Source organism: Bos indicus x Bos taurus, chromosome 11 (assembly GCF_003369695.1).
Source record: "Bos indicus x Bos taurus breed Angus x Brahman F1 hybrid chromosome 11, Bos_hybrid_MaternalHap_v2.0, whole genome shotgun sequence".
In the NCBI taxonomy this organism is placed as follows: Eukaryota; Metazoa; Chordata; class Mammalia; order Artiodactyla; family Bovidae; genus Bos; species Bos indicus x Bos taurus.
The window spans coordinates 21,099,663-21,126,141 of record NC_040086.1 but is presented as its reverse complement, the minus strand read 5'-3'; the positions used below and the strand labels follow the sequence as shown (position 1 = coordinate 21,126,141).

General features: G+C 39.2%; 1 protein-coding gene across 5 annotated transcripts in view; it reads left to right on the top strand.

Annotated features, from left to right (window-relative positions):
- Positions 1-26,479, top strand: part of DHX57 (DExH-box helicase 57) — a 60,549-nt gene that overhangs the window by 16,351 nt on the left and 17,719 nt on the right. For all 5 annotated transcript variants that reach the window (XR_003513314.1, XR_003513315.1, XM_027555064.1 and 2 more), the window contains exons 6-16: positions 1,260-1,438; positions 2,907-3,028; positions 4,111-4,306; positions 4,850-4,974; positions 12,386-12,519; positions 13,419-13,473; positions 16,226-16,431; positions 20,023-20,139; positions 24,298-24,394; positions 25,446-25,619; positions 26,199-26,399. Coding sequence is in view for 3 of the 5 variants with exons in the window: in XM_027555064.1 (XP_027410865.1) it covers positions 1,260-1,438; positions 2,907-3,028; positions 4,111-4,306; positions 4,850-4,974; positions 12,386-12,519; positions 13,419-13,473; positions 16,226-16,431; positions 20,023-20,139; positions 24,298-24,394; positions 25,446-25,619; positions 26,199-26,399 (1,606 nt within the window). In the remaining 2 variants the exon portion in view is untranslated. The remainder of the gene's footprint in view (positions 1-1,259; positions 1,439-2,906; positions 3,029-4,110; positions 4,307-4,849; positions 4,975-12,385; positions 12,520-13,418; positions 13,474-16,225; positions 16,432-20,022; positions 20,140-24,297; positions 24,395-25,445; positions 25,620-26,198; positions 26,400-26,479) is intronic.

The following is a 26,479-nucleotide window of genomic DNA, read 5'->3' as shown; positions in this document are numbered from 1 at the left end:
ATCTGCTTCATTTAATCCATTTGGTTTCATGTGATTACTTCTGGTACTGTCTATAGGATTACTTTCAAATGAGTTTTTAGAGATACTTGTCTTTCTGGACCACTGTCCATACTCTCCTGCTTTTAGCATGATAGACCCCCAGAATTCATCAGGGCAGGGCTCTCTTTATGAATCCCTAAATCCTCAAATAGAGAAATGTTTGTACAAGCCTGTGGCTTTCTCCAGATCCAGATGTGCTTTACAGAAGTTACCCCCTTTCAAAGTTCACCATAGGATTCAGAGAAACAAGTTTTTATTATTTCCCAAGAGTTCCTAGATAGACATCAACAGGTAAAGAACAATGAAACCACCAAGATGTGGATGCTAGACAGCTGGCTGGGTTCATTCACCTGCCGCTTGACTTACTGCCAGCTTGCAGCTAGTTCTGGCACATGGGACTCTGATATATTCCTCAAGAAATGACAAACTTTGTGTCATGGATTTTGGTGGGAGGATAACAGCTTTATTAATACATAATTTACATACCATGAAATTCACCCTTTTGAAGTGTACAATTCAGTGATTTTTAGTATATCACAGAATTGCACATCCATGACCACTGTTTAATTCTGGGACATTTTCATCACCCCATAAAGAAACGCCATACATGTTAGCAAGTCACTCCTCATTTCTCCCTTTCCACAAGCCCTAACAACCATGAGTCGACATTCTGTCCCTATGGATTTGCCTCTTCTGGACATTTCGTGGAAATGAAATCATACAGTAAATACGTGGCTTTTTGTAATTGGTGTCTTTCACTTAGCATACATAATGTTGTCCAGGTTCATCCATGTTGTAGCATGTATCAGTACTTCATTCCTTTTAATTACTGAATAATATTCCATTATATGGACATACCACATTTTATTTATTGATTAATCATTTGATAGTCATTTGGGTTATTTTGTGTCATGGAAATTTAGGGACACCTGCAAATATTTAATTCCTTAATTAACAAGGCATGCCATGATTTTCTTTTCTTTGTTCTTAATTTGGTTTAAGCAAAGCCATTTATACTTGATTATAAGTTTATTTGAAGATGCATTTTAAATTCTTCAGCAGTAGAAGTAGTAGTGTGGAAATGAATGAATTTGTTTTATTCAAGCTTTAACTTTTTCTCTATTTTATGATTGTTGTTGTTACTTTGTTAGATAGTGACTTTCCCCCTTTGCTAAAGAAAGGGCTCCATATCGAAAACGTTTCCTTTTATCCCCTTCAAGTTGAAAAAGAATCAGAGCCTGAGGAGGAGACAGATGAGGATGAAGGTCCAGCACCAGTTATGGTGGAGAATGAAAGCTATGTCAACCTTAAGAAAAAGATTTCCAAAAGATATGACTGGCAGGCAAAATCAGTACATGCTGAAAATGTCAAAATCTGCAAGCAGTTCCGAATAAAACAGGTAGGGTATTCTAAGAGAATGGCTAGTATTGCCTCCCTAATGTATGGATGAAGGGATTAGGAATTAGGAAGCTTTGGCTACTCTCCATAGTATACTTTCAGTCTTTTACTCTGATTGGTCAAAGTTTCTGCATGCCACCACAAACTTGGATGCATGTTCTAACTAATTTTGGAAAATCTGATGCCTGATGAAAATGCAACATGTGTATACCAAATATTCTGAGAATCATGTGGCTTTGGTACTGTGATAGAAATCTGATAAGTGAAAGAAAAATTAGTTCTGTGACTTACATTAGAAATACCAGTATAGAAAAGGATAAGGAGGGACTCTTAACCCTATTTCAAGGCCTCACAGGATAAATCATTTACCCAGGGTCACATAGCTGCTAAGAGGCAACACAAGGTTTCACGCTAATTCTGTTTCCAAAGTTCAATAGTTTTACCTCATTACCTCAAAAAAACAATAGTTTTACCTCATTCACATGAAGATTATTTTAAAATAATTCATTAAGTGAACTGTTAGGGTAGAGTTGGATGTAGGATAAAGACGAGTTACTTAAATCAGTTTGGGGATTGGATTAGATGCTGTCTAAGAGCTCTTCGAACTTTACAGTTCTGTGATTCTGATTTTTGACACTGTATTAACACAAGGACATATATGCTGCAACACCCGTAGAGTGTCGGATTAAAAATCATACCATAAATAATAGGATGGTAGAAATTAAAATTACACATTCAGTTTGAGTGTGTGTTTACAGTGGTAAATTTATATGATTAAATTATATATAGATAATGTATATGTTAATATAAATCCCTTACATTAGTCAAAAATACATCCACGGTTTTGACCTATAGTACAACATTTATAGCATTGGCCATTAGATGTCAAAGGGAGTTATATAGATGTGGTGATTGACTGAAAACCCTTTAGTGAGAGCTCTTAACTGTTGGTGATTTGGATAAAAATCTGATGCTGTGTAGAGCTGCACTGTTCTATATGGTAGCCTCTAGCCATGTGTAGCTATTTAAAGTTTAACTAAAATTAAGTATAATAAAAATTTCAGTTCCTTGATGTTATTTAAATGCTCAATAGCCACATGTAGCCACATTTTGCTATATTGGACAATGCAAATATTACCACCAGCACAGAAAGTTCTGTTGAATAGTGCTGGTATAGAGATTGTTACAGAAAGAGCTGGATAGGTGCTAGGCAAGAGGGGTTTTTCCTAAGATCCTTCAGTTTATTCAGACGTAGGAAAGCCACACAGATTCCACAGCTTATTCTGGCAGATTCTCTGAACAGTCTTCTGACCAGCATCCCACCCCCAACAAATCCTCACTTTCTATCCCTAAGCAAACTGATGAAGAAAGGACAGAAAAGGTATGTCTAACTTTGGGATTCCACGTTCAGAGCTTCGTGAAAGGTTATTCAGAGCAACCAAACTGATGTCTTATTTTTGTTTTATTAGGCCTCCAGACAGTTCCAGTCAGTTCTACAAGAAAGACAGTCGCTCCCTGCTTGGGAAGAAAGAGAAAACATTCTCAAATTGTTGAGCAAGCACCAGGTGCTTGTTGTAAGTGGTATGACTGGGTAAGAATGTAATCTGTTTGTAATGCAGCTTTCGTCTGTGAATATGGTGTGTGCCCTGGCTACCACCACTCGTTCTTCTTTTAAAAAGGAAAAAACAGTAGCTGGTGTTACTTGTGCTTTTTCCTGTCAAATATTAAATAATATCTCACAGAGGCAAACATGGTGGCAACTGTAACCAATTCAAAACAAACAAAACTCAGAAATTTGGGAATTGATAGACCTTGTACACCGCTGCCTTGAGTCAATTTAAGGCAAAATGCCTAGCAGAAGGCTTTTGACAAGGCCTATTTAAAAATGTGAAGAATAATTCCAAACCATTTAGCTTGAAACTCTTCATCTAAATTTATTCTGAATTCCTTAAAGCTTTTGTTTAAGAACAGCTTAGGGTATCTTACTGTTTCTTTTTCACACTCTCCATGTGTTATCCAAACCTATTTATCAGGGACAAGCTGCAGGCTTAATTTAATTCTGTATTTGGTGGTTTAGTCATTAAGTCGTGTCCGACTCTTGCGACCCCATGGACTATATATAACCTGCCGGGCTCCTCTGTCCATGGGATTCTCCAGGGGAGAATACTGGAGTGGGTTGCCCTTTCTGTGTTTAAGGGTTTTCGATTTAATTTGTGCCCAGACTCACAGATATAGTAGTAACTTTGTATCTTCCGGTTTCTTGTCTTTTTAACTTCAGTCTATTTATAGTCAAGCAGTGCCACACCAACAGGGAAAAACAAAGTATTTTAATAATCATAAGATAATACTCCTGTTTCTCTGGGATTCATATGTAGAGTTCACATTCCTAGAGGCATTTATAGACCTTAAGCTACTGTTTAGTCAATAGTCCCAGTTTTACAAATAATAATAAACTGTTATTTGATTGCTTTGTTATTCTCAGTGCAAATTCCTAGGAGTTATCAGCTGTAGGTAATAAGTCAGTAGGTAGGTTTGAAAGATAAATGAAGCTGAATTTTTATTCTAATTAGCTTTCTTAACTTTCCTCATTGCGTGTGATTGCTTCTTCAGTTAAGTAGCACTTGAAAACCCTCATTTTAGGACTTATTTGTCCTACATCTTGTTGACATACAGATGTGGGAAAACCACACAGATTCCACAGTTTATTCTGGATGATTCTCTGAATGGACCCCCTGAGAAGGTGGCTAACATCATCTGTACCCAACCCCGACGAATCTCTGCCATCTCTGTTGCTGAGCGCGTTGCTAAAGAAAGGGCAGAAAGAGTGGGTCTGACTGTGGGATACCAGATCCGGTTAGAAAGTGTCAAGGTTTGTATGCTCTTCTTATTTCCTGATGACAGAAGTTCAAATTTTTAAAGTACAAAGAGCCATTGGTGTCTGGATATTCACGGGCAAGATGATATATATACTTCAACAGGGCTGAAGTCCTTTTAGACATATTTTGGTTTAAACTGTTATTGGGCTATACTTAATTTCCTCTATAAAGACCGTCTTTTCTTTGTTGGCAGAAGTGATCTACTAAGTGCTGCTTTACTCCTAAGACTGGGGCTTAATCCATTTAATCAAATATAGAATGAATAAATTCAGAATTTGTTTCATCATTCACTGTTATCTTTATGTTTTATAATAATTTTTAAATGCTTTCTATGAGTCCTAAAATTTTCATCTGAAGTGGGAAGGCTTTTATTGTTATTGCCAGCAAGAAACTATGCATTTAGTCTCTTGGTTCATATTAAATGGAACTGCTGGTGTGTTCAATATTCTTTATACCTATTAAAAATGGCTTTGCCGGGAAAGTGTTTCCTTTTCTCAAAAATTTCATTAACGTTTTTGTGCCCTTTTACGTGTAAGTCCTCAGCCACCAGGTTGTTATACTGCACCACGGGAGTGCTGCTAAGAAGGCTGGAGGGAGACACAGCTCTGCAGGGAGTCACCCATATCATTGTTGATGAAGTTCACGAGAGGACAGAAGAAAGGTAAAACAAAGATTTTCCAAATGAGCACCCACATACATAGAATGGAGACAAGGCTGAAAGAATTTTGTTCTGCTTCCAGTTCAGTTCCTTAGGGCTAGTAATGGTGGTTACCATAGAAAAGGCCTAAGTTAAAGAAGAGGAACTGCTTTCCTGGTCTTCAGGGTCTAACACAGAAAATGCTAGGCAGCACATGTTTATCACTGGAAGAGTCATCCTGTTAGATGGACATCATCTAGTAAGAGGTACCTTGCTGAGCTGGGCACTGTGCTTAGCAGGAGTGTCGTGTGTAATGTATGTCACAGCTGATGGATTAGTCAGTATGTGCTTCCTTCTTTATTCATTTGGTCAGTCATTCAGTCCTGATGTGCTAAGTGCTAAGTTGCTTCAGTCATTTCCGACCCTTTGCAACCCCATGCACTGAGCCTGGCAGTCTCCTCTGTCCATGGAATTCTCCAGGCAAGAATACTGGAGTGGGTTGCCATGCCCTTTTCCAAGGGGAACTTCCCAACCCAGGGATCGAACCCATGTCTCTTGGATCTCCTGCATCGGCAGCCAGATTCTTTACCACTAGCACCACCTGGGAAGCCCATTCAGTTCTGATATTCATTCACATATTTATTCAGCCTGTATTAACTGCCAGGTGGCGTATTAATTGCTGGGGATACTATAGTGAACAAACTCATGGTTCCCCTTCATCTCTTATGGTCTGCTAGGAAAAACAAATAATGAGCAGGTAAATAACTACAAATTGGAATAAGTACCATAAAGGAATAAACAGGAAGCTGTGTTTAGGGGGAGAGAGCCTTGAGATAGTAGAGATTATATCTCTGAAGCAATTACATTTAAATTAAAAACAGAAGTATGGAAAGGAGTCTCATGAGACATAAGAGGGCAAGACAGGCATTTGCAAAGACTCTGCAGTAGTAAAGGGCTTCATGAGTTTAAAAACTGGGAGAAAGCCAGTGAAGCTGAAAACATTTCAGTAGTGAAATGAGAGGAAAGGTGACAGCTAAAAAAAGCAGGAAACTATGCACTGTGAATAATAAAGCATTTGGATTTTACTTTAATGGAATTAAGTCATTAAAGGCTTGAAATATAAAACAAAAATTCTCAATATTTTTAAAGGAAGGACCATTCAATAGATGGCAATCATAGTTTGTCATGTAGTTATTGTTTTTCGGTTGTTAACTTGTGTCCAACTCACCGCGACCCCATGGACTGCAGCATGCCAGGCTCCCCTGTCCCTCAGTGTCTCCTGGAGTTTGCTTAGATTCTTGTCCATTGAGTCAATGATGCTCTCCAGCCATCTCATCCTCCGCCACCCTTTTCTTTTGCCTTCAATCTTTCCCAGCATCAGGGTCTTTTCCAGTGAGTCAGCTGTTCTCATCAGGTGGCCAAAGTATTGGAATTTCAGCTTCAGAATCAGTCCTTCCAATGAATTTTCAGGGTTGATTTCCTTTAGGATTGACTGCTTTGATCTCCTTGCAGTCCAAGGGACTCTCAAGAATCTTCTCCAGCAACACAATTCAAAGGCATCAATTCTTCAATGCTCAGCCTTTTTTATGGTCCAATGGTCAAATCCTTACATGACTTCTGGAAAAACCAAAACTAAATGGACCTTTGTTGGCAAAGTGATGTCTTTGTTTTTTTACATGCTGTCTAGGTTTGTCATAGCTTTTCTTCCAAGGAGCAGGCGTCTTTTAATTTCATGGTTGCAGTCACCATCTGCAGTGATTTTAGAGCCCAAGAAGAGGAAATTTGTCACTGCTTCCAATTTTCCCCATCTATTTTCCATGAAGTGATGCGACCAGATGCCATGATCTTAGTTTTTTGAATGTTGAGTTTTAAGCCAGCTTTTTTATTCTCTTCTTTCAACCTTATTCAGACTTAAATTGAAGTAAGTAGGGAAAACCACAAGACCATTCAGGTATGACCTAAATCAAATCCTTTACAATTATACTGGAAGTGGCAAATAGATTCAAGGGATTAGACCTGATAGAATGCCTGAAGAACTATGCATGGAGGTTCTTGACATTGTACAGGAGGCAGTGATCAAGGCCATCCCCAAGAAAAACAAATGCAAAAAGGTAAAATGGTTGTCTGAGGAGGCCTTACAAATAGCTGAGAAAAGAAGAGAAGTGAAAGGCAAAGGGGGAAAGGAAAGATATACCCATTTGAGTGCAGAGTGCCAAAAAATAGCGAGGAGAGATAGGAAAGACTTCCTCAGTGATCAGTGCAAAGAAATAGAGGAAAACAATGAATGGGAAAGACTAGAGATCTCTTCAAGAAAATTAGAGATACCAAGGGAACATTTCATGCAAAGATTGGCTTAATAAAGGACAGAAATGGTATGAACCTAACAGAAGCAGAAGATATTAAGAAGAGGTGGCAAGAATACACAGAACTATACAAAAAAGATCTTCATGACCCAGATAACCATGATGGTGTGATCACACACCTAGAGCCAGACATCCTGGAATGTGACGTCAACTGGACCTTAGGAAGCGTCACTATGAACAAAGCTAGGTGGTGATGGAATTCCAGTTGAGCTATTTCAAATCCTAAAAGATGATGCTGTGAAAGTGCTGCACTCAATATGCCAGCAAATTTGGAAAACTCAGCAGTGGCCACAGGACTGGAAAAGGTCTGTTTTCATTCCAATCCCTAAGAAAGGCAATGCCAAAGAATGTTCCACACAATTGCACTCATCTCACACACTAGTAAAGTAATGCTCAAAATTCTCCAAGCCAGGCTTCAACAATACGTGAACCATCAACTTCTAGATGTTCACGCTGGATTTAGAAAAGGCAGAAAAACCAGAGATCAAATTGCCAACATCCATTGGGTCATTGAAAAAGCAAGAGGATCCCAGAAAAACATCTGCTTTATTGGCTATGCCAAACCCTTTGTGTGGATCACAACAAACTGTGGAAAATTCTTCAAGAGATGGGAATACCAGACCACCTTACCTGCCTCCTGAGAAATCTCTATGCAGGTCAAGAAGCAACAATTAGAACTAGACATGGAACATCAGACTGGTTCCAAATTGGGAAAGGAGTATGTCAAGGCTGTATATTGTCACCCTGCTTATTTAACTTTTATGCAGAAACGCATCATGAGAAACGCTGGGCTGGATTAAGCACAAGCTGGAATCAAGATTGCTGGGAGAAATTTCAATAACAGATACGCAGGTGACACCACCTTTATGGCAGAAAGCAAAGAACTAAAGAGCCTCTTGATAAAGAGTGAAAAAGTTGGCTTAAAACTCAACATTGAGAAAACTAAGATCATGGCACCTGGTCCCATCACTTCATGGCAAATAGATGGGGAAACAGTGAGAGACTTTATTTTTTGGGGCTCCAACATCACTGCAGATGCTGACTGCAGCCATGAAATTAAGAGATGCTTGCTCCTTGGAAGAAAAGCTATGACAAACCTAAACAGCATATTAAAAAGCAGAGACATTACTTTACCAACAGAGGTCCATCTAGTCAAAGCTATGGTTTTTCCAGTAGTCATGTATGGATGTGAGAGTTGGGCCATAAGAAAAGCTGAGCTCCAAAGAATTGATGCTTTTGAACTGTAGTGTTGGGGAAGACTCTTGAGAGTCCCTGGTACTGCAAGGAGATCCAACCAGTCCATCCTAAAGGAAATCAGTCCTGAATATTCATTGGAAGGACTGATGGTGAAGCTGAAACTCCAAAACTTTGGCCACCTGATGCGAAGAACTGACTCACTGGAAAAGACCCTGTGCTAGGAAAGATTAAAGGCAGGAGGAGAAGGGGACGACAGAGGATGAGAGGGTTGGATGGCATCACCAACTTGATGGAAATGAGTTTGAGCAAGCTCTGGGATTGGTGATGGACAGGGAGGCCTGGCGTGCTACAGTCCATGGGATTGCAAAGGGTCAGACACAACTGAGCAACTGAACTGAGCTGAAGAGGCTCTTCAGCTCCTCTTCACTTTCTGTCATTAGAGTGGTATCATCGCCATGTCTGAGGGTGATATTTCTCCTGGCAGTCTTGTCACGTGGATCATGCTCTAAAGCAGTAAAGTAGTGGTAAAAAGAGATGATCCTGTGAAAGTAATGAGGCTTTTGCCAAAAGGACTGTACTATTATAAGTATCTTGAGAAGAAGAAAAATCTAAGTTAAGTTGAAGGGTTGACAGAGAAGCCAGAATAGATCATAGTAAAACTAAAAAGGAGAAAGAAACACATGTGAAAAGAGGTCCCAGCTACTGCTGAGAAATAGTTTTCAGGAACTGAACAGGGAAGACAAAAAACCAGAAGACTGTTAGAAAAACTAAATAACACTGATCTAGTTATAAATAGGAAATATAAAGAAATTTAGAACTAAAGAAAAGGATTTTTATATAAAAAGAATAGATCAGGGAATTCCCTGGTGGTGCAGTGGTCAGTACTCAGCACTTTCACTGCTGGGTCCCCAGTTTTGATCCCTGGTCAGCAGTCCACGTAGGTCACAGAGTCAGACACGACTGAACACACACATACACGCAGTCCACGGGGGTCACAGAGTCAGACACGACCGAACACAGACATACACGCAGTCCACGGGGGTCACAGAGTCAGACACGACTGAACACAGACATACACGCAGTCCACGGGGGTCACAGAGTCAGACACGACTGAACACACACATGCACACACACGAGGCACTGAGATCCTGCAAGCCGCATGGTGTAGCCAAAACATTGTTTTAAGAATAATAAATAAAAAGAATTCCTATAACAAAACAGGAATAAATTTTACGTAGCTGTGTAGAAAGCACTGAAAATCTGCGTCTGACGGGCAAATCATCTTTTTGTAGAGACTCGGGGAACAGTGGGGAGAGTAAATGGTAAGTAGTGTCAGTTTGCCACTAAATGGTAAAATGAACATTTGAAAAAAGAACTAAGAATCACTGAACAACTCTGAAGAAGAAATCAAAGCATTCTACCAAAAGAATAATATTTAAATGATTGTATTCTGAAAATTAATTTTTAAATTTTAGGGGAAGTTATTTTGAACATAAAAAATAGCTCTGGGTTTTATAACATTTATGCTTCCACAAACTCAAAGAAACTGGAGGGTAGCACTGGGTCTGGTTCCTGGCTGCAATGGTGTTCTCAGAAAAAGATTCTTATAAAAACTTTGTGACAAAAAAAAAAAAAAACACTTAGTGACATACAGGGGCTTCCCTAGTGGCTCAGCAGTAGAGAATCTGCCTGCAGTGCAGGAGTCGGGGTTCAGTCCCTGTTCAGGAAGACCCCCTGGAGGAGGGCATGGCAGCCCACTCCAGTATTCTTGCCTGGAGAATCCCATGGACCAGGGAGCCTGGCGGGGCTACAGCTCTTAGGGTTGCAAAGAGTTGGACACAGTTGAAGTGACTTAGCACACACAGTGACATATAGAATATTAGCAGTTTCTGAATAAAGATAAATAACACACTGGAGAAGGGAGATTTGAGAATTTACAAATACCAATCTATGGGAATGGACTGTTGAAATTATAAGAAAAAGTAGGGGAATTATAACAAAAAGTAGGGAATAAGTGACTGAAAAAGGCAGAAAATAGCAAATTCTAGGAACTAAGATCAGTTAAGAAATAAAAGGTTGAATAGAGAAAAATTATATTTAAATTTTTTAATAAATTTTTTGATCGGAGAGACATTATTTTAACACATTTAGGCAATGTCAAGAAAATCTTCCCTTATAGAATGGCTAATTACATGTTAGAATTTGTTCTGTTTTCTTCTGGGAGTATAGTGGGAGTTAGGAAAGAGATGTGTGTCCATAAACACTATTGGGATTATATAGTGTGTGCTGTTTTTGATCTAATATTTAATAGCATGAACTGTCTTTGAAATTATTATTAATAATTGCATGAGGAAATTCTAATGTATGGGTATATCATAAATATTGGGTTGGCCAGAAACCCAAATTAAGTTTTTGGCCAACTGAATGAATACCTAACCACTTGCCTATTGTTATATTATTTTCCTATTCCCTAAAATAGAAACAGAAAAATCATAAATGTAATTAAATTAGCTCATTAAAGAAAACTAAGTAGTATAAGAATATACTCTTATGAAAAATGGAAACAATGTAGATAAAGCCAAAGTCCCCTGTAACAGTCTCAAACCATTCCTGATCCCCCCCAGAGATAACGGCAACAGTCAGATTGGTAATAAATATTAACATATATGCTTGCTTTGTGAGAAATAGGTACTTTTGTTTCATGACCTTTTTTTCTTTGACTAATTATATATTCATTTAGTAAATCAACAAGCATTTATTGAGCACCTGCTATGTCCCAGGCATTGGTCTCGGTACTAAAGTAGTATCTTATAGAACAAAATAACCAAAATCCCTGTCCTCACAGAGCTTGCATTCTAGTGAGAGAGCCCAACATTGAGCAACATAAAGAAGTAAAATATAAGGTATGTTTGTTAAGTGCTAAGAAGAGAAAGGGTAATATGAAATGCAAGGGATGAGAGCATTTGCAATTTTAAACATGGTGGCCAGGGAAGGCCTCGCTGAAAAGGCACATTTTGAGTCAAGATTTGAAGAAAGTGACTGAGTGAGCTTACCTCTGTGAGTATCTGGGAGAAGCCCTTTCTAGGCACATTAATAACACATGCAGGGGACCAGAGGTCCATGTCTCAAAGACATCAGGGAGAACGTTGTGGCTGAAGCCAAGTGAACAAGAGGAAGAGTGACAGGAAATGAGTAGTGGGGCTGCAGATTCTGGGGCCTCATTAGTAAGAACTTTGGTAAGTCATTTGAAGGATGTTGAGCAGAAGAGTGGAACAGTCAGGTTTACATTTGAACAGAATTATTGGTCTGCCATGTTGAGAATAGATTTCAAGGGGTCAAGGGCCGGGGAAACCAGTTAGGCCATTGCTGTTCTGTGGTACATAGCGTTCTACAGCGTGGGTTCTTTTTCCACTAACAGTATGGCTTAGACATGTTTTCATGTCTGTAGCTAGAGTTCCACTCCATTCTTTTTATCTGCCTCATGTTTTTCCTTAGAATGGATGATACTGTCTTAATTAACCATTTTTTGATTGATAGACATTTCAGTAGTTTCCACTGATTTACTATTATAAACTACGCTATAATGAAAATCATTGTGTATGCCTCTTTATGTACGTATAGATATCAAGAGGTAGAATTATCAAATGTAATGATAAATCCTGTTGGTATTTTGATTGGTACTACACATATTTTAGTTTATTTGATGGGAAATTGATAGCATTAAGTCTTTACATCTAGAAACATGATACATCTTTCTCAGAGTGTTGTAAGTTTTTTTCACATAGGTATTATACTTACTTGAAATATGTCAAAGTTTATTAATTTTCATATGTTAAATTTGTTTGATCCTCAGGTGTTTCTTTTATTTCCTCTAGTGACTTCTTACTACTAGTTTTGAAAGACATTGTGTTGCAGAGACCAACTCTTCAAGTTATTCTGATGAGTGCAACCTTAAACGCTGAGCTCTTTTCAGAATATTTTAATTCCTGCCCAGTTATCACTATACCAGGTGATTAAAATGCATCATTAAATAAGTATTGTCCTAATAAGCAAATACAATTATTTTAAAGTTCATTTGAGATATAAATGAATAAGTATTTATACCTCCTTCTAGAGAAGAATGATTTGTTTATAACAAAATCATAACCATATAATGAAATTAATAAAGAGGTAATGTTATATTCATTTGCTGGGAGATTTTAATTTATATGTGCTTTAAAAAAGTCTAGGTAATTGGATTTCTAGCATTCTGTTGTGTTTAATATCAAAATGTGAATTTATAATGGTAATCTGTCATAAAGAGGAAAGTTGTATCTATGTATAGCATATTTGTTCATTGATGAATTCTGCTAAATTTCTGGATATTGACCCCCTCTGGGAGTAAGTGAAATTGGGTAGTCTGTGTCTTCTTTTGGTGCTTTCAGTCTCATTGTGGGATTGATTTACCACCTTGGGCTTTTGGCTTATCCTTCTGCAGTGGATTGCTAAAGGAACAGTTTGGAAACACTGATAATACTACTACTTATTCTAGTTATAGAGGATATCAACAGTAGACTTAAAGATGAAATTATATTCTTGATCTAGAATACAATTTTTGACTGTTACAAGGTCCCCTGTGAGAAAGGAGGTAGAGGGTGAAAGGGTATAACAGATTTTTTAAAAGAGGTAAAGGTCTTATTAGCAAATGATCATTTCTCCAACTATACACTTGTTTTATTTATTAATGGGAATCTACTCCTTCCAATTTTTATCATCAAAAGCGTTTTTTGGATACTTTTAAGACCACAGAGCAAATAGCACCTTATTGTGCCAAGCTTCATTTTAAGAAAATTTTACATATACAAATAATTTCAAGATAGTTGAACAGGTAGTCTGAGACTTACTTGTTCTGTCTTCTTGTTTTTCTAGGTCGTACATTTCCTGTTGATCAGTTTTTTCTGGAAGATGCAATTGCTGTGACACGGTAAGGAAGATATTATTTATTATAAGGTTTGATGAAAGTCCTTGAAAACAAAAAAACTATTTTACCTCATTGTGCCCAGATGCTGATAAATGTGTTATTTTTTCTTCTAATTTTTCAGTTTTAGCATTTTGCTTTCCCCTTTCAGCAAATATTTACTATTCAAATTGTTTGAATTCACAGGCAATATATTATGTATTCAGTTCAGTTCAGTTCAGTCGCTCAGTCATGTCTGACTCTTTGTGACCCCATGAATTGCAGCACGCCTGGCCTCCCTGTCCATCACCAATCCCGGAGTTCATTCAAACTCATGTCCATCGAGTCAGTGATGCCATCCAGCCATCTCATCCTCTGTTGTCCCCTTCTCTTCCTGCTCCCAATCCCTCCCAGCATCAGAGTCTTTTCCAATGAGTCAACTCTTCGCATGAGGTGGCCAAAGTACTGGAGTTTCAGCTTCAGCATCAGTCCTTCCAATGAACACCCAGGACTGATCTCCTTTAGGATGTTGGATCTCCTTGCAGTCCAAGAGACTCTCAAGAGTCTTCTCCAACACCACAGTTCAAAAGCATCAATTCTTCGGCGCTCAGCTTTCTTCACAGTTCAACTCTCACATCCATACATGACCACAGGAAAAACCATAGCCTTGACTAGACGGACCTTTGTTGGCAAAGTAATGTCTCTGCTTTTCAATATGCTGTCTAGGTTGGTCATAACTTTCCTTCCAAGGAGTAAGCGTCTTTTAATTTCATGGCTGCAGTCACCATCTGCAGTGATTTTGGAGCCCAAAAAAATAAAATCTGACACTGCTTCCACTGTTTCCCCATCTCTTTCCCATAAAGTGATGGGACCGGATGCCATGATCTTCGTTTTCTGAATGTTGAGCTTTAAGCCAACTTTTTAACTCTCCTCTTTCACTTTCATCAACAGGCTTTTTAGTTCCTCTTCACTTTCTGCCATAAGGGTTGTATCATCTGCATATCTGAGGTTATTGATATTTCTCCCAGCAATCTTGATTCCAGCTTGTGTTTCTTCCAGCCCAGCGTTTCTCATGATGTACTCTGCGTATAAGTTAAATAAGTAGGGTGACAATATACAGCCTTGACGTACTCCTTTTCCTATTTGGAACCAGTCTGTTGTTCCATGTCCAGTTCTAACTGTTGCTTCCTGACCTGCATATAGGTTTCTCAAGAGGCAGATCAGGTAGTCTGGTATTCCCATCTCTTGAAGAATTTTCCACAGTTTATTGTGATCCACACAGTCAAAGGCTTTGGCATAGTCAATAAAGCAGAAATAGATGTTTTTCTGGAACTCTCTTGCTTTTTCAATGATCCAACGGATGTTGGCAATTTGATCTCTGGTTCCTCTGCCTTTTCTAAAACCAGCTTGAACATCTGGAAGTTCACAGTTCACGTATTGCTAAAGCCTGGCTTGGAGAATTTTGGGCATTACTTTCCTAGCGTGTGAGAGGAGTGCAATTGTGCAGTAGTTTGAGCATTCTTTGGCATTGCCTTTCTTTGGGATTGGAATGAAAACGGACCTTTTCCAGTCCTGTGGCCATTGCTGAGTTTTCCCAATTTGCTGGCATATTGAGTGCGGCACTTTCACAGCATCATCTTTCAGGATTTGAAATAGCTCAAAGAATATATAATTATATATTTGTGTTAGCTGTTATTATTATTCTGCCTTCAAGGAGTTTGCAGTGGATGTGGATGTTAAGATGTGTGTTTAAGTTTGGTACTGTATAGAGGATGATCATGTCTCTTGGATGCCAGCAGATTTCTGCTTTTTGGAAAACCTTGCATCTCTTTCCTATTCCTTGACCTTCAGATTCCCAGAGTTTTGTCCTTGCACTGTTTCTTCTCAGGCTTATTTCATTTGTTGCTGCTGTGATTTCAGCTGTTGCTGCTGTGCCAAAAGCTCCCAGATCAGTATCTTCATTCCTAACCTCTGAACTCCAGAAGGAAAACACCTGTCACACCTGACACCTTAAATTTTTTTTCCTTCTCTCTGCTCTTTCTGTTTCTAATAAGCCCCCTCCTAATTCTTTGTTTATTTAATGATGCAATATTCTCAGGCTAACAACCCTAGCTAGATCAGTGGTTTTCAAACTTCATGGTGCAATAATCATACTTAGGGAGCTCATTAAAGTTGTGTTGTGGGCTGTATCCCATTTCCACTGAATGTGAACCTCTGGGGAAATTATCCTTCATTTAGTTTCCCTGTCTTTTTTCTCTTTTCCAAACTCACTACCCCCAAAATTATCTTAAAGCAGATCCAAAAGCATTTCAATGTGTTCTCCACCAGAAGTAGGGCATGACGGAATCCTAGACTGGTGGAAGAATAGCCCGTGAATTGGGCAGAAGTAGAGCAACATTCGGAGAAGGCAATGGCACCCCACTCCAGTACTCTTGCCTGGAAAATCCCATGTACGGAGGAGCCTGGTGGGCTATAGTCCATGGGGTCGCTAAGAGTCAGACACGACTGAGCGACTTCACTTTCACTTTTCACTTTCATGCATTGGAGAAGGAAATGGCAACCCGCTCCAGTGTTCTTGCCTGGAGAATCCCAGGGACGGCGGAGCCTGGTGGGCTGCCGTCTATGGGGTCCCACAGAGTCGGACACGACTGAAGCGACTTAGCAGTAGCAGCAGCAGAGCAACATTGTGCTGAATGAGATGTGAAACAGGTGAATGTTGTCATTCCTCACCAACAGACCCACATCCATATCCGCACGTTCCTTTGTCGTCCCTGCTCAGGTATGTGTTGCAGGATGGGAGCCCATACGCCCGCTCCATGAAACAGATGTCAAAGGAGAAGCTCAAGGCCAGGCGCAGCAGAACCGCATTTGAGGAGGTGGAGGAGGACCTGCGTCTCTCCCTGCACCTCCAGGATCAGGATTCTGTCAAAGATGCGGTACCAGATCAACAATTAGATTTTAAACAGCTCCTTGCCCGCTATCAAGGTAATGTGCTTCCTAGGGGAATTTTACAGTTATGCCAAAGGTAACCAGAAAAAGAAAAGTGTAGCTCTTGTTTCATAGTTATCTTGTCTTTAGTTCATCACAATAATAGAAAAATAACAGTTCCAATACATATTAAAGTCATTATTATTTATATTTACTGGTGGGTTTTTTTCTGATTATAAAAGAAATGTGTTCATTACAGAAAAATGAGATGGTAAAATATAAATTATATTCTTGAGTATTTTGTAACTTTATATTTTGATGTGATTTTAAATTTAGAATTAAAAGTCTGCTGGACTGCAGTGAACTCTCCTATATCCTTTACCCTGATTCACCAGTTATTAACATTTTGCTTCATTTGCCCTGTGTTCATGTATATATATTTTTCCTGAATGTTTTGAGGGTAAATTGCAGATATGATGTTCTTTAACCCCTAATATTTCAGTATATATTTTCTAGGAACAAGGACATCCTCTTACATAACAATAGGATATGGGAATTCCCTGGCAGTCCAGTGGTTAGGACTTAGCAGAACCGCTTCTAGGGCAGGATTTGATCCTTCCCTGGTCCCATGGTTCCATGCCTGGTCAGGGAACTAAGATCCTGCAAGCCATGTGGTACGGCCAAAAGAAAAACCCCACGACAATAGGCATGATCAAAATGAAGACATTTAACACAATACAGTACTTCTGTTTAATCCATAGTCCATATTCTCACTTTGTCAATTATTTCAATAATGTCCTTTATTGCTATTTTTTAAATGGTACAGTATCCAACCCAGGATTACATACTGCATTCAGTCATCATGTGTCTTTAGTTTCTTTTGATCTGGAAAAATTTGCCAGCCTTTATTTTTCTTTTATGATTTACATTTTTCAAGAGTTTTGGGCCAAGTATTTTGTAGAATGTCCCTTCATTTGGATTTGTCCAGTGTTGCCTGATGGATAATTTTAGGTTATGTGTTTTTGGTTAGAAAACCACAGAAATAATGTTGAGCCTTGTTCTCAGTGCATCCTATCAGGAGGATAGGATGTTGGCTTGTCCCATTACTGGCAGTGTTAGCTTTGACCAACTGGTGAAGATGATGCCTGTGTTTCTTCTCTGTGTGGTTGTTATTTATTCCCTTGGTAGTTGATGAGTCAGTTGTAGAGAGAGATTTGAAACTATGTAAATATCCTCAAAATTTCACCTACTAGTTTTAACATTATTCAGTGGGCCTGGAAAATGACCTAAAATGGGCCTAAAAAATCTTTTTTTAGGGTCCACCTGGTGCTGAGTGCTTTTACCTGTGTTGTGAGGTACTCTCTCCTCCCACGCTAGATCCCACCCAACTTTGTTCCTAGGTAGCCTTCCGTATGTCAGCTGGGCTGAATCCATAGCAATCCTAAGATAACTACTTTTGCCTTCTTTTTAAAGCCTAGACAGGTCTCAGCTGCTTTTCCTGTTCTCTTTTCCCTGGATTGCCACCACAACTCCTCTTGGTCCTTCCAAAAAAAACCCAAAAAACTGTTTACCTTTCAAGGTGTAAGGGCCTCAGATCCTTGCTACTTCTGTAGCAGAAAAGGCAAGTGAGCTTTCCTTTTCCTCCTTCCACCAGAGACTCAGTCCTGCGTGGGAAATGGTGATCATAAAGGAGCTAGGGCATTAGCCATTTGTTCTGCTGTTCAGGAAGATTCACATAGCTCCCAAACATTTGACTTCATCTTCCCGACATCCTGGGAAGCGAGGTTAAGAGCACAGACTTGTGTCTTACAGACCTGGACTTAACTCCCCAGGCTGTCATAAAACCAGTTGGGTGCAAGTTCTTCATCCTCTCTATTGCTAGTGTCCGTATCTATCAAATGTGGTTGTTTAGGAGATTAAATAAGACAATACAAATCAACAGCATAGGGCCAGTCAGTTAGTGCGGGCAGATGAGAATGTCTGACTCAAATGTTTGTGTTCTTTCTGTACTTCATACCAGCTGACAGTTCCCATTTCCTTATTCTGTTACATTAGTTAACAGGACTCTCTTTGGTTTCTCTTTTGAAATTCCAGAGTTTTCTTTAAGAATTTTGACTGGATCTAAGTCACAGTCCTTCTAATGTCCAGCGCAAGGACACAGAAGTTCCGAAAGTGCCTCTGAGAAATCTTTTCTAAGGATTTGAGGTCGGGAGCCTGGCTCTGCTGCTGTTTTCTGTGTGATGCTGGGCCGGTCTCTTAGGTTCTCTTGGTCTCCCTCTCCCTCTGAAACGAAGACTTCTATCTAGCTGATCTCAGTGCTTCCTTTCACCTTTCAGAAAATTAAATGTTGTTCCCTAGCTCAATCTTTAAAACTTTTTCTAGTTGAAAGAGAATAATAAGTCTTTTAAAATATATAATTGATTAGTAAGCCCTGCTGAACTTTTTTTTAATTAAAAAAATATTTTTCGTTTCCCTTTTTTTCCAGTTAACTGGTTCTCCTTTTGGAAAAGTCTGGCTATTTGGAATCTTGGCAAATAAAAATGATTCCTGCTCTACCTTCCATACCATCCACATCTTTGCTTGCGTACCCTGTTTCTTCCTTTGTTTGATTTTTTACCGACATACGGTTCACTGTTAGAACAGCGTTGTTTAAAAATGGCTTTTGCCTCTCTTCAAGCTTTTCAGCAAAATGTAGGAAGCTTCCCTTCCTTGATACCAACTACAGTTAGTTATTTAGCTGTGGTTAGATTCTGTTTCAGGTGATGGGTCATTAGAAAGACCTAAAGGAAAGGGCAGCTATCTCTGGAGAGTTAGTCTCCCCGTTTATGCTGCTCGTTTGTTTGGTTTGGGACTTTGTTTTGTGGTAGTTGTTGCATGTAGACTCTTGGTTATGGCATGTGGGGTGCAGTTCCCTGACCAGGGATGGAACCCAGGCTCCGTGCATTGGGAGCGCAGAGTCTTAGCCACTGGGCCACAAGGGAAGTCCCTGCTGTTTGTTTTTAAAAAAGAGCTTATAGTTTCAAAAAGAGGCTTATAGTACAACATAAGGAACTATGTCTTTTACTAGGACTCATATGAATTAGAAGGAGATTGTAGACCCTTAACCTGAGGTCTGTGGGTAGACTTCAGCGGTGTTGGTGAAGCCATTAAAATCACATGTATTTTTCAGGGAAGATTTGTAACTTTTATGATTTTCTCAAAGGAATCTAAAAGTTAAAAGTCACTGTTGTAAAAATGATGCTGAAAGCTGTGGTCTGTGTGCTTTGATTTTTACAATTACTGTTAGCTGGACTTTGTCTGATACGACTCACAACTTGATTAAATCTGGAAGGGTTTTCTGAAATACATTTGACTTTAAATCTTGTTTCTAGAACTTAAACTGTCAATAGATGCATGATAGATAAAAGGGGAAGGAAGGAAGACAGTAAAAAGTTGCCTCTCTGGCCCTTTGAAGCAGGGCCAGGAGCCTGCTCTTCAGGTAACAAAGTGCTTCTAGTGAGCCTGTACTTTCTGAGAGACTGAAGGAAAAAAGTTCATTTCAGTGCATCATCTGTGTTATTAAATCAAGATACACCTAGTTCCCAGGCATGTTTTCTTCAATAAGGCATGAAACTATTAATATCTTTATTATTTTTACCTTTCTTGCAGGAGTTAGCAAATCAGTCATCAAAACAATGTCCGTTATGGATTTTGAAAAGGTTAATCTTGAATTAATCGAGGCCTTGTTAGAGTGGATTGTGGACGGAAAGCACTCCTACCCTCCAGGTAACTGTTGTTTGTCTTAAGCGTGAGCCGGCCAAGGGCAGGGACCCTCCTTCCTGACATGGGGGTTTGTGGGGACAACCTGTCTTCCTGGAGCCCTCACCCCAGTTTTCTTCACCTTTCCATCCCCAGTTGTTGTAAAGTTCCTTATTAGATTTTTCAGGGGGAAATTTTACCTTTTACCCACTTGAGTAAAAGGACATTAACAATATGAAATCCAAAAGGAAGAAGGCTAAAAAGAAGCCTAGGTGTCTGCGTATTCAACACTCATTTGCCTCTGTGCGTGCCTGCTCAGTCGCTCAGTCATGTCTAACTCTTTGCAACCCCTGAACTGAAGCCCACCAGGCTCCTCTGTCTGTGGAATTTTCCCGGCAAGAATACTGGAGTGGGTTGCCATTTCCTCCTCCAGGGGGTCTTCCCAACCAAGGGATCAAACCCACATCTCTTGCGTCTCCTTCATTGGCAGGAAGATTCTTTACCACTGCACCATCTGGGAGTCCCTGGCTAAATGGGAATCTGGTAATGAGTGTTTGAGTCACATGAAGACTCGACAGTTGGAGACCACAGGACCATGGGGTCAAGAGAACAGACTTTGGAGAATTTGTTAAACTTCCTGTTGTCTACTCTGTAACCTTGGATGATAAAGCCCCTATCTTTTCTATGCCTCAGGCTCCTTGTGGTAAAGAAAAGTAAGTGAAAGTGAAAGTAAAGTCGCTCAGTCGTGTCCAACTCTTTGCGACCCATGGACTTTAGCCCATCAAACTCTTCTGTCCATGGGATTCTCCAGGCAAGAATACTGGAGTGGGTTGCCATTTCCTTCTCCAGGGGATCTTCCTGACCCAGGGATAGAACCCAGGTCTCCCACATTGCAGGCAGATGCTTTAACCTCTGCGCCACCAGGGAAGCCCCATGGTAAAACAAAGACAATAATAAATCCTCTATTTTGAGGATTAAAAGAAACCATATATAAAACACTTAGCACAGTGCCTGGTATATAATTAATGCCCAGTAGCTACTGCCCCTAACAGTATTAAAATTATGCTAGTCTATTTATCATCATTATTATTATGACTGTTATTACTCCTCCTCCTCCTGTTAATAACACAGGGCAATCCCTACTGTTGCCTTGCTCACTGTCTTCTTAGTGGCCCTCTTACCTCATCTGTAGCCCCTTACCCCCAGGATGAATGAATCCCCAGATCTCATAACTGGATCTTTCACATCAGTCAGGTTTCCATCAAATGTCTTCTCTTCAGAGAAGTCTTCTCTGACCACCCTATCTGTTGTCTCTCCCCTCGCTCTATCATAATACCCAAAAATGGGTTTCATTTTTATTATAGTACTTTTAACACTATCCAAAATTGTAGTTCTGCTTACTAATGGTCTCCTTTAGTAGAATATAAACTCTTTAAGAATGAATCAGTTCAGTTCAGTCGCTCAGTCCTGTCCAACTCTTTGCGACCCCATGAATCGCAGCACGCCAGGCCTCCCTGTCCATCACCAACTCCTGGAGCTCACCCAGACTCACGTCCATCGAGTCAGTGATGCCATCCAGCTATCTCATCCTCTGTCATCCCCTTCTCCTCCTGCCCCCAATCCCTCCCAGCATCAGAGTCTTTTCCAATGAGTCAACTTTTCACATGAGGTGGCCAGAGTACTGGAATTTCAGCTTCAGCATCATTCCCTCCAAAGAAATCCCAGGGCTGATCTCCTTTAGAATGGACTGGTTGGATCTCCTGCAGTCCAAGGGATTCTCAAGAGTCTTCTCTAACACCACAGTTCAAAAGCATCAATTCTTTGGTGCTCAGCTTTCTTCACAGTCCAACCCTCACATCCATACATGACCACTGGAAAAACCATAGCCTTGCCTAAATGGACCTTTGCTGGCAAAGTAATGTCTCTGCTTTTGAATATGCTATCTAGGTTGGTCATAACTTTTCTTCCAAGGAGTAAGCGTCTTTTAATTTCATGGCTGCAGTCACCATCTGCAGTGATTTTGGAGCCCCCCAAAATAAAGTCTGACACTGTTTCCACTGTTTCCCCATCTATTTCCCATGAAGTGATGGGACCAGATGCCATGATCTTCATTTTCTGAATGTTGAGCTTTAAGCCAACTTTTTCATTTACACAGTGTTTAGTGACTGCCCTCTTCTGCCTGGATTTTAATCATTAATGGTATTTTCTAAAGAAACATGTGAAACACACAGAATTATTGAAGTGCCTTGTTTCTCACTTCTTGGCAAATAGCCAGTGTTGGTTAATGCATTATCACTGGATTAAATATCTTATTTCATCCCAAAGGAAAAGACTATTATTGAAAAAAGTAAAGTATAGCAATCAAAAATAAATGTTGGAAAGTTATCTGAATTCAAAGTAAAGTTGATGTAGTGATTAGGCAGTTGGTGACATATTGTGAATATTAAAGATAACCTTGATACTGATGGCCAAGCCATGAGTGCAGAGCAGATCAAAGGCACATAGAAATATACAGTTTTTTCCCATTACATATAGATTATTTTACCACTCTTAAATTTTGTGTTACTTTAATAGAGTGAAGCATGGTGTATGTAATGGAAAGAGCATAGATCTGGTACCAGAAACCCCATATTTGTGTTCGCACACCCTTCCTATTAAGCTCTGTTACCTGACTGTGTGACTTGGTCACCTTAAGGGTACTAATACTCTTCTTAACAGGTGGTTATGAGGATCAAATGGAGATAATCCGTATGAACATTCTTTGTAAACTATGAAGTATTAGAATGAACACTGAAAGATGTCTTTTGTCCTTCTCACTTCAATTTTTGTAATAATTTAGTTTCCTTATTTATTTTGTGGGGAGAATAAGCATGATAAATAATTGGTCATGAGTTTGTTGTAGGTAGATCTTTGTTTTACCTTCCATTATACCTAGCACAGAGCTGACAAAGGTACCCAATAAGTATTTGTGAGATTAAAGGAGGGGCTATTGAAGAGTGTCAGTTTCCTCTCTGAATGAAGCACAAAACATGTCTATTGCTGAGTGACTGTTCTTAACACAGAAATACACTATAATCAGTTATCACTGTTTATTATCTTCAATGTAAAATTTTAAAACCCATAAGACATATTTATGGCATGGTTAATTTCTGTATGGCCTCTTCAACATGTATCTGAATTTAGATTACCAGATTGGTTGGCCAGTTATAGCTCCTTTTTCTCATTTCCAGTGAAATGTTTATGGATTTTACTTAGTAATGTAGAGAAGAGTCTTCCTGTCTTATAAGATTAGAAGGATGACTCTTTCTATAGAAAGAGAATGTCAGAGCCAGTACATTGAAGAAGTATGTTTAAAAAGCTTTGCTAATGATTCTTATGTAATGTAAGGCATTATATTTTTCTACACGTATTTTTTTCTGTTTTAGAAAGATAAATACCTCATTCATTTTTTAGTTATTAAGTCAGAAAATATATTTTACAAGTTCGTTTTCCACTTAATTCCCCAGGGACTTTACAAAGACATGGAGTAGGAAATAGCAACCCACTCCATTATTCTTGCCTGGAAAATTCCATGGACAGGGGAGCCTGGCTGGCTACAGTCCAAGGTGTCACAAGAGTCGGACATGACTGAGTGACTTTCACTTTACAAAGAAGAGAAAATTGATGGTGAAAAAGTCTCAGATTACATTTTCATTTAAAATTATAATCCATAATAGTTTTTCTTTTTCGCATCTATCAGGTTGATTCTTTTTATACGTTGTTGTTCAGTCACTAAGTCGTGTCTGGCTCTTTGCAACCCCATGGACTGCAGCAAGCCAGGCTTCCCTGTCCTTCACTGTCTTCTGGAGTTTGCTCAAGTTCATGTCCATTGAGTCTGTGATGCTATCTAATCACCTAACCATCTCATGCTCTATTGTTCCCGTCTCCTTTTGCCTTCAAAATTTCCCAGCATCAGGTTCTTTTCCAATGAGTCGGCTCTTCTCATCAGGTGGCCAAATTATTGGAGTTTCAGTTTTAGCATCAGTCCTTCAGTGAATGTTCAGGGTTGATTTCGTTTAGGATTGACTGGTTTGATCTCCTTGCATTCCAAAGGACTCTGAAGAGCCTTCCCCAGCACCACAGTTCAGAAGTGTCGATTCTTCAGGGCTTAGCCTTTTTATGGTCCAACTCTTTTTATATACCCAGGTGCTATACTTGTATTTTTACCGGGACTAGCAGAAATCAAAATGCTGTATGAACAGCTCCAGTCTAATTCTCTTTTCAACAATAGACGTAGTAATCGGTAAGTAATTGTTTTTTATATTCTTAATCATCTACTGCAGTTATATGTGAAAAGGAATTACCAGAAAGATCTCTTTGACTGTCATCACCCTCTTTAGATCCTGGTGTCACTCCTCAAGAATATGTTTGTTTATGCCAGCTGGGAATACACAAAGCAGTTTGTTTCAGGAAGTCAACTCATATCTCTATTCCATTATATAAAAATGTTTCTCTTCACTTAGCATAGTATCTCAGCAAAATTGCATGTACAGTTAACCCTGGAACAGTATGGGTTTCAACTGCACAGATCCATTTATACATGGATTTTTTTGTCAATGGTAGATACTGTAGTACTGCATGATCTGTAGTTGGTTAAATCCATGGATGCAGAACCACAGGTACAGAGGAACTGCGTAATAAAGGACTGATTATAAATTATATGTGGGTTTTTGACTGCACAGAGGATTGGCTTTCCCTAATCCCTGGATTGTTCAGTGGTCAACTGCTATTTCAGTTGCCAAATACCAGGGATTAAAGAAGCCAGTGTTAATAACAACAAAGAAATACTACCATTTTGAGAAAAAATGATTTTCAGTGGTTCCTCTTCCAATAGCAGAAAACTCTGGGTATATCTTCGTAACTAAGGGGACAGCTATTTGACAGATGAACACCCCCTAGAAATAGAAGAATGAAGTTTCTTAGCATACACAACTGTCTCGCTCTCTCTCTGGAATTAAGCATAGGGAAAAAAAATTCTTGTTTGGTTAGTGTGTGCTGGGCTTGGGTTACTTGTAGAATATCAACTATTTATTCTTATTAATTATTTACTACTGAATTACACTCCAGTTTTTCCCAAGTTGATGCAAGGTTTTTAGTTCATAGAACTCAGTAAGTACTTTGTAAGGGTCAGGAAAAGCCTTTTCACTTAGAAGACTTGGATCTTGAGGACAGGTTGTAGAGAAGCTGCTCGTTTTGGGAGTCATATTGCTTTCATAGAAATCCACCCGTTATAACCTGATTTCAGTGTTTTGTGCTAGAACACTCAATATGTTTTTGTTTTTTTGTTTTTTTAGATGTGTTATTCACCCACTTCATTCGTCTTTATCCAGTGAAGAGCAGCAGGCTGTGTTTGTAAAACCTCCTATGGGTGTAACTAAGATTATAATTTCCACCAATATTGCTGAGACATCCATAACCATCGATGATGTTGTCTATGTCATTGATTCTGGGAAAATGAAAGAAAAGAGGTATTCTCTTTTGGTGATGTAAAAGAGGGGCTAAAGATGCCGCAATTGGAGCAGCACAGGTGTTAAAGGCTAATGCTATTAAGCTACGTAGATTACTGTTTGAAAAATCTTTATGCAAACTCTGTAGATATATGAGTGTTTCTATAGCTAGGGCCATGAATCTTACATTCCCTCCCAAACAGAGGTGAAAGTTTAAAATTTTACCTTAGAAGTAATTATTTTTCTTTTTTCATTCATATGCTTTACATGTACTTGTAAAAAGAATTGGTATGGGAGGTGATGGATATGTTAATTACCAAAAGATTGGTAATCATTTCACGAAGTGTGCATATATCAAAACGTCCCATTTAAAAAAATTAAATGGGACGTTATTTTTTTTAAGTTGAATAAAAAACCTGAATGTGGTATATACTAAAGAAGCCATTTAAATGAACACTTAGCACTCAACTATCCCAGAACACGCGGGGACGCTGTCCTTCAACAGAAGTAGAGCAGTTCATCTGATCTGTCCATACCAAATAAAATCTTGGCCACATTTTTATAAAGTAACTCCTTTTTACCTTTTCTTTTACTTTATAGATATGATGCCAGCAAAGGGATGGAAAGTTTAGAGGATACTTTTGTCTCTCAAGCCAATGCCCTGCAAAGAAAAGGTCGAGCAGGTCGTGTAGCGTCTGGGGTCTGCTTCCATTTATTCACCAGCCATCACTTTAATCACCAACTTCTAAAGCAGCAGCTACCAGAAATACAAAGAGTGCCATTGGAACAGCTCTGTCTGAGGTACACGTTGGTCCTCGCTCGTGTCCTGCTTCTGAAAGGTCCCAGTGTTTCTCACCCTACGTTCCATGTTTTCTTTTTTT